Source organism: Pyxicephalus adspersus, chromosome 4, assembly GCF_032062135.1.
Source record: "Pyxicephalus adspersus chromosome 4, UCB_Pads_2.0, whole genome shotgun sequence".
Classification (NCBI taxonomy): Eukaryota; Metazoa; Chordata; class Amphibia; order Anura; family Pyxicephalidae; genus Pyxicephalus; species Pyxicephalus adspersus.
Window position 1 is genome coordinate 68,858,113 of NC_092861.1, and position 15,339 is coordinate 68,873,451.

At 36.2% G+C, this 15,339-nt stretch overlaps 1 protein-coding gene across 4 annotated transcripts in view; it reads right to left on the reverse strand.

The window, feature by feature from the left end:
- COL12A1 (collagen type XII alpha 1 chain) overlaps positions 1 to 14,073 on the reverse strand; it is a 130,384-nt gene extending 116,311 nt beyond the window's left edge. For 2 of the 4 annotated variants that reach the window (XM_072408527.1, XM_072408529.1), the window contains exons 1-3: positions 13,929 to 14,073; positions 10,014 to 10,124; positions 703 to 819 (exon numbers count right to left, since the gene is read on the reverse strand). In XM_072408527.1, coding sequence (XP_072264628.1) covers positions 703 to 819; positions 10,014 to 10,086 — 190 coding nt within the window. In that variant the 5' untranslated portion in view covers positions 10,087 to 10,124; positions 13,929 to 14,073. Of the gene's footprint in view, positions 1 to 702; positions 820 to 4,149; positions 4,360 to 10,013; positions 10,125 to 13,928 lie in introns of those variants that run through there. The other 2 variants (XM_072408530.1, XM_072408528.1) reach the window with 2 other exon arrangements.
- Between the last annotated feature and the right edge of the window lie 1,266 nt (positions 14,074 to 15,339).

Genomic DNA, 15,339 nt, shown 5'->3' on the forward strand with positions numbered 1-15,339 from the left:
GGTTACATAAGTTTTCTGTCTTTGAATTCCTGAGCCATGACTAATATGTCCATCAATCTTTCTAGCAGTGTAATATTAACATTTCTATTTTATTCTAAAACAATTTGTAACTACTGCACCAGAGCAATACTTGAAAGTCTAAATAATAATAATCTTTTGTAATCTAGCAACATAATATTTAGTATGTTTCCAATAGGCTCATATAAGGCAAAAAAACATTTCCAACTAAATGTTTAATAAAACAGAGGCTTAGAACAGCTAAACTGTATAAATGACCTGAACATGCCAAAACCTAGTTGTCGTTCATTTCATCTACTGACACTTCTTCAGAAAAGACCTAACCTTCACAAATGAATATAACGAATCTGAGCAAGTGAAAAAGATGCCTAAACCTTATATGGGGAATGACACAACACTTTTGGATTTTAGTGTTCCCTGGATTTCGGAATCTCATTGCCAGGATATCATATGTTCTGTTGGAGTATGGATATGGCATGCCTCCACTACAGAACACCAGCAATGCCTGTACAACCACTGAGGCCCTCTTTACCAAACCTGTCCCCACATTTGTACTGGTCATTGCCACTCTATGACTGCAATTGCAAACCATTGTGAGTGTCAAGACTATTAAAAAGAGTTTTAGCAGCAAAACACTACTTTTTCTGTCCTATAAGTACCTAAAGGGAAATTCACTTTCCTTACCAGTTGTTGGAACAATAGTAATCTTGTAACCTCTTATCCTTTCAGCAGGTCTTTGCCATGTCATTCGAACTGTGCTCTCATTTACTATTTCAAAGTTTACATCTGTAGGAGGACCAACTGAAAATAAAACATGGAAAGAAGTATAAGTACATATTCAAAATGCAAATGTTATTGCATCCAGCAAATTCCCAGAAGGGCTTTTAAATAGTTTGATGCTTTAAAGGGAATCTGTCTGATATATATATAATTAAAGAGTGACATTTTCATTTTTAATATAAGGATTTGTATGGATCTGTGCTTCTTTTCTTTTTTTTATCCTTTATCCTTTTTTTCATTTTATTTATATGTGTCAGTTAGAGTTGCTGTTTATAGTCATTACATATACATGATAAATATGATGTACAGAAGCATAACATAAGGGGCGTATCTCCATAATATTGGTGATTGCTGATTTTTATCTACCTTATAATGCAAAATATTGTAATACACAAATTTTTACAGGTGACTTGCCATGAAAATGTTCCTCCTACTGCAATCAATGGGCAGAGGTGCTCATTATTAAACTGCCTTGCAACAAGGTATTTCTTCAATAGTTATAACTTTGTTCATGAGATATTATAATAACCAATATGATACATAAATGTAAATATAAATACTAAAAGAATATTTCAAATAAATTTCAATATGAAAAATTTGCACTGACATTGTGTAAGGCTTAAAATATATGTTATATGATAATTTCCCTTTAAAGGCATAGCACACCAACAGAAATAAAGCAAACCCTTTAGGATGCAATAACATTTGCTAACCAAGACATTCTCAATAATGGAAGATACATAAGAGCATACACACAAAGCTTAGACAGCAAAGCTTTGCATATGGATGTTTTCAGCACCATGACAGACTATTGCTGGAAACAATTCAAGCTGACAATATCCACAGTAATACAACTTACAATACACAGAACAAAACACTTACTTCTTGAATTGCCTAATCATTCTAGAATGATCAGCAAAATCAAGAATAAAGAAAAACATGTTTTAGACATATGAACATACAAAATCACAGTAAGTAGTAAGAAGTGAAAAAATGTTTATTTTCTACATGCTAGGTGCAATTCATGCCACATATAAATGTTTCTCTAACCTGGTATGTATTGTTACTATAAATTTGTAGGTGGGATACATTGATAATATCTTATGGTTATTTGTTCAATAAGAGGCAGATTTTCAGCTAGATGCTTATCAAGGCAGCAGTCAAATTTGTACATGATAACTGTAATAAGAATGTGATATAGCCATACAATACTGTGAAAAAGCATGGAGTGTTGCCAGATAAAGAAGGCTTTCTGGTTGGATATATGAAAGTTGCGTCCTTTATTACTACCTACTATGTTCTGTAGGCATTTTATAAGGCTGGATAAAAAAGAGTTCTTTTAAAAATGAGTGCTATGTTTTTATATCAGGTAGACAGTAGGTCCATACTACACATAGCATTTTGAAGTCAAAATGCAAGTATGGGTTGTCACAAAACAATGGTTAATGGTAGCAAGACAGAATCACAGCTTGTTGATGAGCGATGTTGAGATTATTGCGAACAAACAGTAGAAATGGCACTAAAACCCACATATAACTGCACACAAGGAAAAAAAATCAGATGGTTGATTATAGGTATGATTGAACATTTAAAAAAATGATCTGCATGTTGATCATTTCATGGCATCATGCGATACACATGAAATCATGATTTGCTTGAGCTCTCCAAAATGAACAAAAGCCTCCATGTAAAGATTGACTTACATACAGACTTTTTGTGTTATTTTATAATGATATTCTCTTTTTTCTTCAATCGTGGCCATTACAAAAGCACAATGATAATCATTAGGAAATACGCAGGTGCTTATTATAGAATTGCTTGGAGCAAAAGTCCATTATTCTAAAACATAGGAGATATGAATTCATTTGGTATCACTACATTTGTCGTTAGTAATTTGTGGCTAGCATCTGATCCAGTGCTCTTAGAAAGGCGTATTGAAATATCAGCACTGGGTGTTGTCCAACACACCTAACATTCTGATTGAAGACTTTATATACAATAAGAAGCTATTTCATGCGCAATTTGTTATTTCAGTGCATATGTATAAAGACAGTTCATAGCCCTACCTAGTGTTTCATTTTCTGATGGTTGTTAACACATTTTTCCTGTTCTGCAAACACTTCTTACTCTAAATAGTTTTATGTTACTCTAGCAAGATATTGGGTATATATACTGTTCATAGGAGAAACAGCTTTACCTGGTCCAACTGTAAGTATAGACCATAGCTTAATGTCACTTAATGTACCATCTATATACAGGTTGACTTTCAAAAATCCGGCCATCAATAATCCGCTTCCTTCAGATTTCCAGCATGGATTTTGGAGCGCATTTACACTGTATTTTGGAGGCGCCGTTTATGTTTTGATGGCGCTGTACTCCAGAATCAGCTGTTGGGTCTTGCTTGCATGTGCTTTCCTGGTCATTCCTTCTCATTTATTTGCTGCTGTATACCCCCAATATGGATTTGGCTACCATTTCAAGGACTGTACATGTAGTCATTTTCTGTTAAATATATACAGCATATAAAAACGTAAAAAATCCAGAATTTTCGAAAATCCAGCACTCCTTAGGTCCAGAGGTTGCTGGATTTTTTTATGTCAACCTGTACTGGCAAGAAAGACAGCCTTTATGAAAATTCCAAACTATATGGATATGGAATCACCACCAGATCTTTAAATCTTCATTACTACCAGAAATTTGCCTGATTCCCACAAAGCTCTACATGATCCTAAAATGAAAACAGCAAGTGGGAACCAGACTGGCCGGGATACTGGAAATAGGGAATTGTGTTACTGCACTGAGTTTACAATTCAATGAAGGACCCTATTTTGCAAAAAAAATGGTTATTGATTTTTTGGGTGTTTTATTCTACTGAACAGTAGCTATATGTGTTTAACTTTAAAACATTATAAAGGTGGAAGCATGCATTTGATTGTGTACTAGTATAAGCCTGAATTAACATAAACATATTAGGGTTTAATTAACTTAATTTAAAATAAACCTATTTAAATATTTTCCTTTTTAAAACTGGTAATAAAGCTCCTCATGCACTTCTTCTCCGTACATATGCACTGGAAATTTACATTCATGCATGCTTGGATATATTTAGATCAGAATATCTCCTACTAAACTGGTACATATTTGTTTAGTTGTAGTCATGCACAAGCTGATCCCTTTTATACAGCACATTAATCTATAGGCATTTCAAGCTTAGACATGGATTTAAGGAATATCATTATAAAATACTATTTCGGTAGCATTGGCTCAGGACAAATTTAATGCAAAGGCAGACACACCTGACCTGAGCATGCTTCAAAAGGTATCAAAACTTGGTAAAGGTTTGGCACCAACCTGGACAGCAATTTGACCTGTTGTGCAGATGATTTAGGCTTTAACTGCCCGAAAACAGTAGCAGCCCAACTGGGTTATCTCCAAAAGACCGTATTCCAAGAAAAAGCTGACTGTTGGGAAAAAATCCTTAGTGTCTGAAAATTCTGCAAACCTGTATGGGAATATATGTATCTTGTGGTACATCTTTTGGGTTTAATCAACCTCCATGGAGAACTGTTTCGAAATATACCTCCTTATACAGTCTTACAGCACTCCGTCCAATAGCAGAAACTTGGCAGAAACTTTTAATTCTCTGCATGCTTATGTGTCCATCTCACAGCGAAGAAAAAAAGTTAAATATGTAACTATCCCTCTTTGTTTTGACCTTTTTAGGTGACGTGTACAAAGATCCAAGCCAGAAAAACACTTTCAGATTTGACAAAGGATTATTGGGAGAAACAATATTTTGTTAAATATACACAGTTTCATTTTTCTAGTTATGTCATGTTTTGTGAAAATCCCAGAACGATAAGTATATATTAATAATCTTAAAGGCTAAGCCTGTCATTTCTTCCAAAGATATTCATAAAAGATATACAGTTCAGTTTACCAAGATTTACAATTCTTTGTTGCAATAAGAAAAACGTTTAATAGGCAGAGCCAGTGATCCTGAAAAAACAGTAATGTAGCTAAACTATTATAATAGAAAATAATGCATCTGTTGGAATATAGGAAACTGGGCCTCTGAGGTGAATACACAAGAAAAAATACATTGCAAATTCTATGTTTTAAGAAGCATGTGAAACAATGTCCTTTGTTTTTTAATTAAAGTAGACCCCTGGATCCCCTCCATGTTTTCACTAGAACCTAAAGTTTTCTTCTCTAGTTTTAGACTAGACCTGGACTTTTAGACATTGATGCAGATAAAAACTGGTATTGCAGTATTTGTATTCATTTTAAAGACTTCACTAATAGTGCCTAAAATGCTGTGTTCCACGGTAGAAACACACGACAATTTTAGGCACTAAAACCAAATACCTTATGGCACTTATTGCATGATTGTTGGAATGGTATTGGACTGATAAAATATCATCTAAATAAATGAGGTAATATGTTGTGGTTAGGTTAAGAATTTTTGGAGACATATGGTTAAAATTTATGATAATTTTATCTGTTATGGTAAATATAAGTGTGAGGTTATGGGAAAGGGGTTACTTTAAGGTTTATGTTAAGAACTAAGTGTTATGGTAGGTTAAATATTATGGGTTATTTTTCAGGGTTTAATCAGAGTTTCAGTGTCAAAAGGTGACAAAGATGCCTTAATACCCTGCTCCAGATTTCATGAAGAAACATATACCTATTCAGGACATTATTATTATTATTATTATTATTATTATTATTAATAATACTAATAATATTATTAACAATAATATTATCAAAAAATAGGGATTTATATAGCACCAACATATTACACAGCACTGTACATTAAATAGGGGTTGCAAATGACAGATGGAAACTTACAACCTTACAATCTAGGAGGTGGGGGAATTGATGACTGATGTTACTACATAGATAAGTCAGATGTTCACTAGTTCTTTTTAGAGTCTATATGACCAAATGTTCATCTGATGAGTTTTTTTCAGAGAGCAGTTTAGCATTGTTTTGCTGGAGGAACAAATAAAATCAAGCATAATTCACAATGCTTATTTAATTTAATAAATATGAATACATGCATTGCAAATCCATCAGACTAAATTTAATTTTAGTCTTGTCTTTCAATTTTGTGATTGTTTTCATCACCCAATCAAGATATAATTACCATGCAAAGACAAAAAGAAACAAACCAGTTGTATAGGGAGTTTATTACATAATTCCCCTTAGGCAGTGTGTTGACCAGACCAGAAAAAAAGTATACTAATTCATACTAAAAATGTTTTTTTTTGCATAGGTCAGATTTTGAATTTTGTGAGAAAGATAATAAGTGAACAGTTGTCACACCCAAGAAAATATAAGCAAAGAAAAAAGGACACATTTGTGCTTGTCATGTAACACAATGCCCAGTAACACAATACCCATCCCTCTACTCACTCTGCCCCATTTATTCTTTATTTGGGACCACCATGAGATGCTACATATAGTGTCTCACTTGAGGGCATGGTTCAGGGGTGTAAAGTAGTAACCACACAGTAATTTCTGTGAACGAGTAAACCTGTCTAAATATAGCTTTATTCTCCTAAATATTTTATACTTTAGTTATTCAATTGAAGCAAGTTTCTAATTTTGTGAATAATTGCTACCTGTGCTGTTTAATTCTTGCTTCTGTCTAATCAGCAAGTGTCTAATCAGAAAGTGAGGGGAAAATGCCTCAGCCCTCAACCATTGTTTTATCCAAAACAAAAGTAAAAACATTTAACAAAACTATAAAAAAACATGTAACAAAAACTCTCAAGTAGCAATGGTAATAGACTCTAATTAATGCAACATTACATGTCTCACAAAATTAAAATGGCACACCCTGTAATTTAAGATCCCTTTAAGGTATGTTAACAGGGAATATGGCTAAAAAAATGTATTTGATATACAGATCAAGGCGTTTTAATCTCATCATGTAGTTGTACATCTTGTCAGCTCAGTAGTGTCCCAAGACTTTACTCTGTTGCAGGAGTCTAAGAGTACATTCCATGAATATCCTCCAAATAAACACACTACTAATGTTGTGCTAATGTATTATCATCTGCATACCATATACATGGAACGGCACATCTCAGCAGCTTCTTAATTATATTAGATACTGCCAAACATGGTTGTATTCTTGGTCCCTTAACTGTAGAAATAAAGATAAGATTTTTGCAATGCAGAGCAAAATACTTGACCGGGTTTTAACAAGAGAGTTATTTGGCCTCAGCTTCTGTGATTAGGAAAATGTAATGGGCTATAAGAGAGCAGATGAAAAATGAATTCTTGAAAAAGTAGAACTTGTGTGTGGAAAGAACATGCAGTTATTTGTACAATGATTTTCTCTGAATTTAGTATAAATTAGTAACAGATGAATCCTTACTAATTGCAGTAAATGGAGTGCAACAATGGCTCAGTGGCTGAGTATGCCGTCAACAGATTTGCTGTACTTTGGTGCCACTAAGCTCTAGTTGCGTGCTGTCTTCAGTAACTGTGCATGCAAACAGTAGCTATGAGAACTTAGTTTTAAAATGTTAGGCTGCCTTAAATGGTCTTTCCTATTACATCAGGGGAAAATACCAAGTACAAGATCTCTTTTGCCTTATCTAGTTTTCAACATGTTCAAGATTTTTCAACTATTTTGTCACAGCACATCAGCCTTTTTCCTCGGATTACCTAAGAAAGATTTATTAGTGCTTTACATAGCAATTAATGAGATTCTTCCAAAGCTGATTTGTAATGGAAAATACAAAACAGAACAGTTTTCCATAAGGTATACCTAGATTCTTTCTTTTTTAGAGTACTTTCTTTAAATGTATTTGTATATTTCACTTTAGGCATGATTATCTACATACCTGTACTCTATGATGTCCCATTCCAAAGATATTATCTCTCTCTGCCTGCCAATCCTACCCCTTAACCAGCCCACCTAACCTGCTCTTTACCTCCTGTAAAATCATGTACAATGTCAATCAATCCCCTTTTAGAGTTCCAGATATCAAAAATCTACAGATTTCTTTGTCGAAGAGCAAAGGAATATAATGGTAGAATTAGCCTTTTACTTTATGCAGTAGCTGTCAACTTTTTTATTCATATTTTAATTGTGTAGGCTAACAATATTCAAGGACATTCCAGGATATTGCATCTGTAAAGCCTAATTACACAAAATGATTGGAAGCGTACACAAGGAAAACTCAATTTAGGTGCAAAAAGCTGACAGCTCCTCCAGCCAGCATATTGTCAATTTTCCCTTTATATGCATGTGGTTCCTTAGAAACCCTGGGCTAACTCAGGGGTGTAATTGACAATGTATGTAATTAGGAGGAGGAAGATGCGCAAGTTCACAGGGCTATCTAATGCTGTTGACAGGGAGAAAATCAGTCAGGCAGAAGAAATATGTGATCAGGACCTCACAAGGACAAAGTAAAGGTGCATGCATACCCATGCTCCAGACGAAAACATACTAATATCCCCAGAGTTCAAGTGCACTTTAAAGCCTAACTGTCTGATGCTATCTATGGGCCTGATTTATTAAAGCGCTTCAAGGTTGCAAAGGATACACTTTCATCTGTGAACCTGGGTGATCCAGATAACCTGGATCATCAAAAACAAAACTTAGAACACAATGAGCTATAGCAAATGTGTTAAATCTGAAGATTGGTGTGAAGCACAGACATGCAAAAGATTGTCAAGGAAAGATTGGATAAAAGTGTTTTCTGGGTGTATCAAGTTTTCACTTTAGATCTTTAATGCTAGAATAAACTTTACAAAATTACTTTTTTTCAGTTCTGTACAGTGCCAAAAGATGTTTGCTGCAAAACAACATTTTGAACCTTAATGGCATCCCTGTAGATGATGTTTTAGCTATATTTCAGAGACAAGTTTAACCTCATTACCTGATAATAAGGTATATTTACCATAATGCTTAGTCTCCCATTGGCATGAAGCTTGTGGACCAGGGGCACCAGCATGTTATTTCGCATATTTTTATTTTCTACCAACCCATATTGGAACATTTTACACTATACATTTACATTATACTGCTACTGCAGTCTTGGAGAAAAAATACAGATAGGGAAGTAAGACTGTGTGCTTGTTTCTATCAGTTATGGTGATTTTATGGTAATTGGGAATGGCAATGTTAAATAAAACCTGGACAACATAAACATTCCCCTAATCCCATCCACATTCCACCACCACCATGTCCCACACACCCTATGCTGTTTTTACTTACCTTTACTACAACTCCCCTACCACTGCACCCAATAAGTCCAGTACCACTCCACAAAGAGTCTAAGCAGCCAATCATGTGACTTGAGAAAACTTACAAGGGGGGCAGCGGGCACATCATTGACACCACAATTGGCAACCATACTTGTTTTGGCTGCCAAATGTTGGTGATTGTAGGAAATTTGTGGAGAAAGTGGTGGAGATTAAAGCAATGAGTGATGGGGTGAAAGGTGGTTAGGGAAATGTTTTTGATTTTTTTTTTTATTTTGTTCCAGGTATGTATACCAACACAGCTACAACCATTTGTACTAGCTAAGCCCACCTGTACCACATACACGTTGCCTTTATGGAAAATTGCTATGGTAAGCACAGTTGCCTGGAGATAAATGTTGTATGTTGTATCCCTACATCGTTGTTCTCAAATGATAAATGACCCAACTCTTTTATACACTAGCCTGTGCTGCCATAGTTAAAGGCAAACAATATGAAAGTACACAGTTTAGCAGCCCTTAAAGCTATACTTTAAACCACACTAAACCATCAAAACCCCAAGTGCATTGCCTACCTTACATTTCATAATGTAAACCAAATAACAATGCCCAACATGTACATACACAGTATAAAACATTTATTAATATGTGAATATTCCACACTGCACAAGTGCCAAGCAAGAGAGGAGTGCCAGGGCTGGAAGGCTTCTAGTGTGGTCATTTCATGCTTACACAAGTTTCTTCTTCCTGGGGCCTTACATCTTGAAGAGCACTTGCCAAGACACTGTGTAATTGATCTACAGAGAATACCTTCTCTGCTTTGGTTTGGGGGAAAAAATACATTATTCACACAAAACACAAGAAGACAAAGAGAAAAGAAACTCAGAAGGAAAAGAAAAAAATGAATGGAAGGTGTACTGAGAAGGGACAGTTATCAGCCCATGTCTATAATCATGGGAGAGCAGAACACATTATAAACTGATATATTACCTTCTGCCTCTATAGAAGATAACAACAGGACAGCACACAGTGCTGTCACTGCACGGGAAAGCCGTATTTTCATTTTTCCACTTTTTCCAGGTCACAACAACATGAATGGATCTGCAACCATACAAGGAAGAAAGTTTAAATAGGAACATATGAAACATGTACAGCCACACATCTGATAGTTATAGGATATAGACAGTCACAAGTATGTGTGGTGTTATGCATTAATGTAAAACATGCCTCTCCTAACGTCACTCCCAGACTACCACAAGCCTCCAGGGACCTGGAGCCTGTGGCAACTTGCCTTTACAACTGCAGACAGGGCTGGCTAACTAATCATAGCCAGGTGATCAGAAACAGCGAGGAATGAGAGTGTGGTTATTCAAGTCAAGTGAAATATAAAGCACAAATTGGGGCTGCTGACACAGCATATTACTTTATAAATGTTTTTCAGAACAGACAAAGTAGGTGTGATGTTAGGAAACCATTAGTATGAGGGTAATTCTTATTTTCTATTCTCGGAAATACTCATATTCACAGAACCAGTATATTTCATAGATTTTTATTAAAAACAAGGTAATCCCATCTATTCCTGACCAGTGTTTCAAGCAAGTCAACGCTACTAACAACAGACACATATGGACATATAACATGGGAGGACACCTAAAAGTTAAATATGTCTTCTGTTCTCATTCTTTTGTATGCAGTAATCAGAGAAAGTGTGGCCCAACCCCACATATGTAACAAAAAATGCCCTATGATTGTGTTTCCTATGGTATCTCTGGAAACTTCATGCAGGGTGCTTATCATTAAACACTTTAAAAGTCTGTATTCCCCCTTATGAGTTTGAGTTGCAGTACATTTTATTTGTATACAAAAGATGAACAAACAGACATGATCATTTTTTGGCAATGTATGTCATCTTGCCATAAATATGTGAATTATCACCATTAAGAACAATGGGAATCCTTTTGCACATGCCTTAACAAGCACATACATGTTAACGGGTTGTAAAAATTTTAAGTAGAATACTTTAACAGAAAAATGAGAACTAATGCTCTAGGTAAGTGGCCAGCAACCTACTGTAGTGATAAATGTTAATTTCTGAATTTATAAATTAGGAAATTACAGCTTCATGGGTGAGGAATGTTCATTCCTGTGTCCTCAGCTGAAAGAAAACCTTCCTAAAAGTGGCCACTGCAACAGACCACCAGCCTCAACCACAGAAAATGTTTTCCATTTCCTCAATTTATATTTGTGTCTCCACAAATATCTCTCAGTTTTACTGTAATGTTTCCAGCAAATTCTGACTGACCTTACTCAGTAGTTGTGACCAGCTAGTTTTTTTACAGAACAGTAATGTATCCTAATGGTTTACTCTCAATTGTTCTTTTTTAGATTCCTTCACTACCAATAAAACAAGGGCACTTTCAGTAGGGGTCCACTATGTTTCAGCAAATTAATCAATTTACCTTCTCAGTAAGGTATGTAAGGTTGTGTTTTACTTGCTACCAACTGAGGTCCTTTAAAAGAATCTGTGGCGCATTCAATCTGTGCAGCAATCACACCGGTCACAGGGCTCATTGAATACAAGACTCATTTAGACAATGGAAATTCTGCCTGAGATGTAGCTGAATTCCTTTCCTCTTCACAATATAAGCCTACCACCAATGATGAAGTAGTGAAGGACCCTTTGGACCCTAAGAAAACTGCAACCATGATGTAATGCTCACAAGGGAGTCATGAGGATTATAAAACACCATGATTGCTGTCACAGATGTTATCCTAGAAGTAATACAAAAGCAGAGCTAGCAGGATTAAGGGTCACAGTTTAGATTTCCTTTCTTAATCATTCGGCCAGACACAATAAGGGTATGTTGGGTAATGAGTGCAAAACCCATTAACAATATAGTGCAGACACAAGTCCCAGAGGTTACTTTATAATACATTCACACTGTTTTGGCATACACTAAGTGTGAGCTGCTGTTAATACATCCTTGGACTGGCTATTTAGTTTAAAGCAAACCCCTGCCAACATTTCCAGGAATTAAAACCAGAGCGAATATTCCATTTTACTAATACAACATTCTCATACTCTAAAAACAGAACACTGAAGCACTGTAATAAAACTTTCTATTTACTGTACTGTATTGTAGTTTAAAGACACAGTTAAAGCAAAGTGCAAAGAAAGTAACATTAAAAATGTTAGCCAAAGAAATAATAAATGCATCCTTAAATGTGCATGACCCTTGATATCTAGCACTCTAAATTAAACCCACAAATTGATCATGGGGTAAAGGCATGAGTTAGCTACACACAATGGCTGAAATTTACCCCACCAGTGTTAGTCCTGGCATGTATGACTTGTTCACATTTCTGCTTTATAGTCTACTGCTTGGTGTTCACACAACTTGGAAATGAACAAGAACAGGTATCATATAACACAAGACATGTAGACTAAGAGCTCGCTGCGTCACCTAGCGGCTACAATGATGTATTACAGCCGGTTAATATTGATGCATTTGCCCTTTGCTTATAATACTTTTCCTTACATTTTTGCTTTTTTTAACACATATTATAGATTTTTTTAAGAATGTTTTGAATATATTTCTTGTTCTGAAACAATGTTATAAACTTATACTTTAAAAGGGCATAAGAAGTAGTCTCTGCTACAGCAACCATTGTATCAGGCTATTATTAGAGGACTGCCTGAAATAAGGTCTTATACTGACACTCACAGTCTAACATACTAAAGCATTACTTCATTGGGATAATCCATGCAGTTACAGGTCTCTGCAGACGTTTTGTGTCTACCACAGCTGGAATAGAAATCTTAAAAGAAAAAAAAAACTTTTTTAAAGTAGGGCAAGAGACTAAAAAAACACATCGCAGCTTCCAGCAAGCGTATTACACATTAATTTCCAATCAGATGTAGCAGAAGCACTGGCTGCACTGTAATGACTATGAGTCTATGCATAAGGAATTCCAGACGGTCAGCTTTTTATTACAGCCTGACATTTGCTGATCCTATAATAAATCACGAGAGCTTTCCAAAGTTATCTTCCATATGATTTCTGAGCTTTAACACCTCAATTGCCGGGGGGAGACAGTCTAGCAAGGTAATAAGAGTACCCCAGTCCATACAAAGATCTGATCATCACTTAACTGGGCAGACACAGACAATGAATAGCAGATTTTGGACCCAGACTTCCATCATACACATGAGACATGTATTACATCTACCTATACATTATAAATCACCTATCCCATTTATTATACTCTTTACTACACATGAAGATTATTTTTTATTCAAACCAGCACACAAAAGCATCCATTGTTCTCCCAATCATTACAAATCACATTTTGCATTACCTTTAATAATACTTATTGTAAAGCCCAGAGCAGCTCAGCACATCACAGTCCATCCTGCATCTCCCTAGCTCAAGGATGGAGAGTGGCATTTACAAAAAAAAGTTGGTATGGGTAACTTCCATCATTTTCTTCCCCTTTTTCAATAACCATTACCAATTAGTATGTCAAATACAAACTACTGAACCGTTTAACCCAGCAATGCATAATAAAAAAGTTAAAGTGTTGAGCATTCTTGAATAGATCTGACTGCACACATGAGGATTTCATTTACAGATATAACCAGCCAGCAGCTAGCTGATCACCACACTGGCACAAATAGGAAAAGAAGAAGGCAGATAAAAAAGTGATCATAGGAGATAATGAAGCTGCAGAATATTGTAAGAAAATAATCTATACTAGGAAATGATATGCAGGAATAAGGCATAAGGTTACAGGCTATGGATGGGGGATAATAGAGATCTGCAGACAGGTAATGTTTAATATTTGAAAAGCCATTTGCATAAGATGATAGTAGGATATAGAATGAGCAGCAGCCATGGCTCCAACCTGCTTTCTATGGCGCTCCTTGGGCTCAGGTCTACTGGTCCTCCAGACAATGCGGTGCAGGCTCTCCTCCTGGTGCCTCTCACTGATGCTCCGTCCTTAAGGACTGTCTTCCTTGAAGTGGGAAGCGCCTCTCCCCAATCTGCTCCTTAAGAGAGGGCTGTTCCCAAAACTCGCAAGCTCTTACGAAACAGCAGGGGAAGGTGGATTTCTGCCACTGGGTGATAGATGCAATGCTTCTGTATGGGGGGGAAGATGGAAGTGGTGAGGAAGGAGGGAGGGTAGGAAAAAAACAGGGGGGGGACCCTTTTTTGGAAAGTTCCACATACTTTTTAAAATTCTTTCTCCATGATTACTGTTCGAGTACTATTGCCAGGGGGTCCTCTGTGTCTTCTCAGAGCCAAAAGGAGCAGCCACAGTTGGAAGGAAACTGGAAGCTCTCTTAGGTTTCCCTGGCAAATTTACAAAGGGATTTCTCAAGCTAGACGAACAATGAGGAGAACAAAAAAATATTTAATCTCCAAATGCTGTTTGTTTCAGGCAGAGAAAAAAAAGGTCTATGAGGTTTGCAAACCAATTCTGGTGGGTGCTCTTGAAACATCTAGCAGGTTTTCCATGAAGTAACTGTCTGCTTATTCCACACATTTGCTGAGCCTTGTAGGTTTATTTGGCAGAAGCTCAGAACATTTGTAGAACCAATAAAAGCTAAATTGTTTGGAGATGAAATGATTTTCGCAGCCTAAAGTTTTCAATGAGTTTTCATCGACCCAGAAACCTAACATTCACTTCTACGGTTTGCTGGCAGGGCGCAGGGGAAAAATACTTGCTGTAAACCAAGCATGCTGCTAAATTCTAGCTGGAGTCTGGGTACAGCATCACCTGGGTTATGGTGACAATAAACCCAATATAATATGGTCACAGACTCATTATATTCAACATATGAGACAGTAACTGGGCTTGAAGAATACATGCTTCATTAAAAAATGGCCAAAAATCCTTGGTTGTGAGGCTCAGGGGAAGGTGGGAGATGTTGATTCTACTTGCCCTTATTGTCCTAAACCATAATTTTTTGGCAGCATGGCCAGTTTTACCATGCCCAGTAAAGAATGGGGCAGTCCTCACACAACGCTCTGGGCATTGTGCCAACATTTGCCCAGTTGCCAACGGGTGTTTGCAGGTCACAGCAGTGGCATTCATCAAGACTTGATTATAGAGATTTGACCAAACTATGGAGTCATCTTTTAATGGTTACAACTAAACCAAAATGTTCAATGGATGACTGGAATTTTTTTGGGATGGGGGATGGGGATGGGTGTCAAACACAACCAACTAGCCTTTTTTATGGTAGGGACAATTTTCTGTAGGCTAAAGAAACACAACACAAAGGGGTCTGTTAACAAAGCAGTGAATGTCA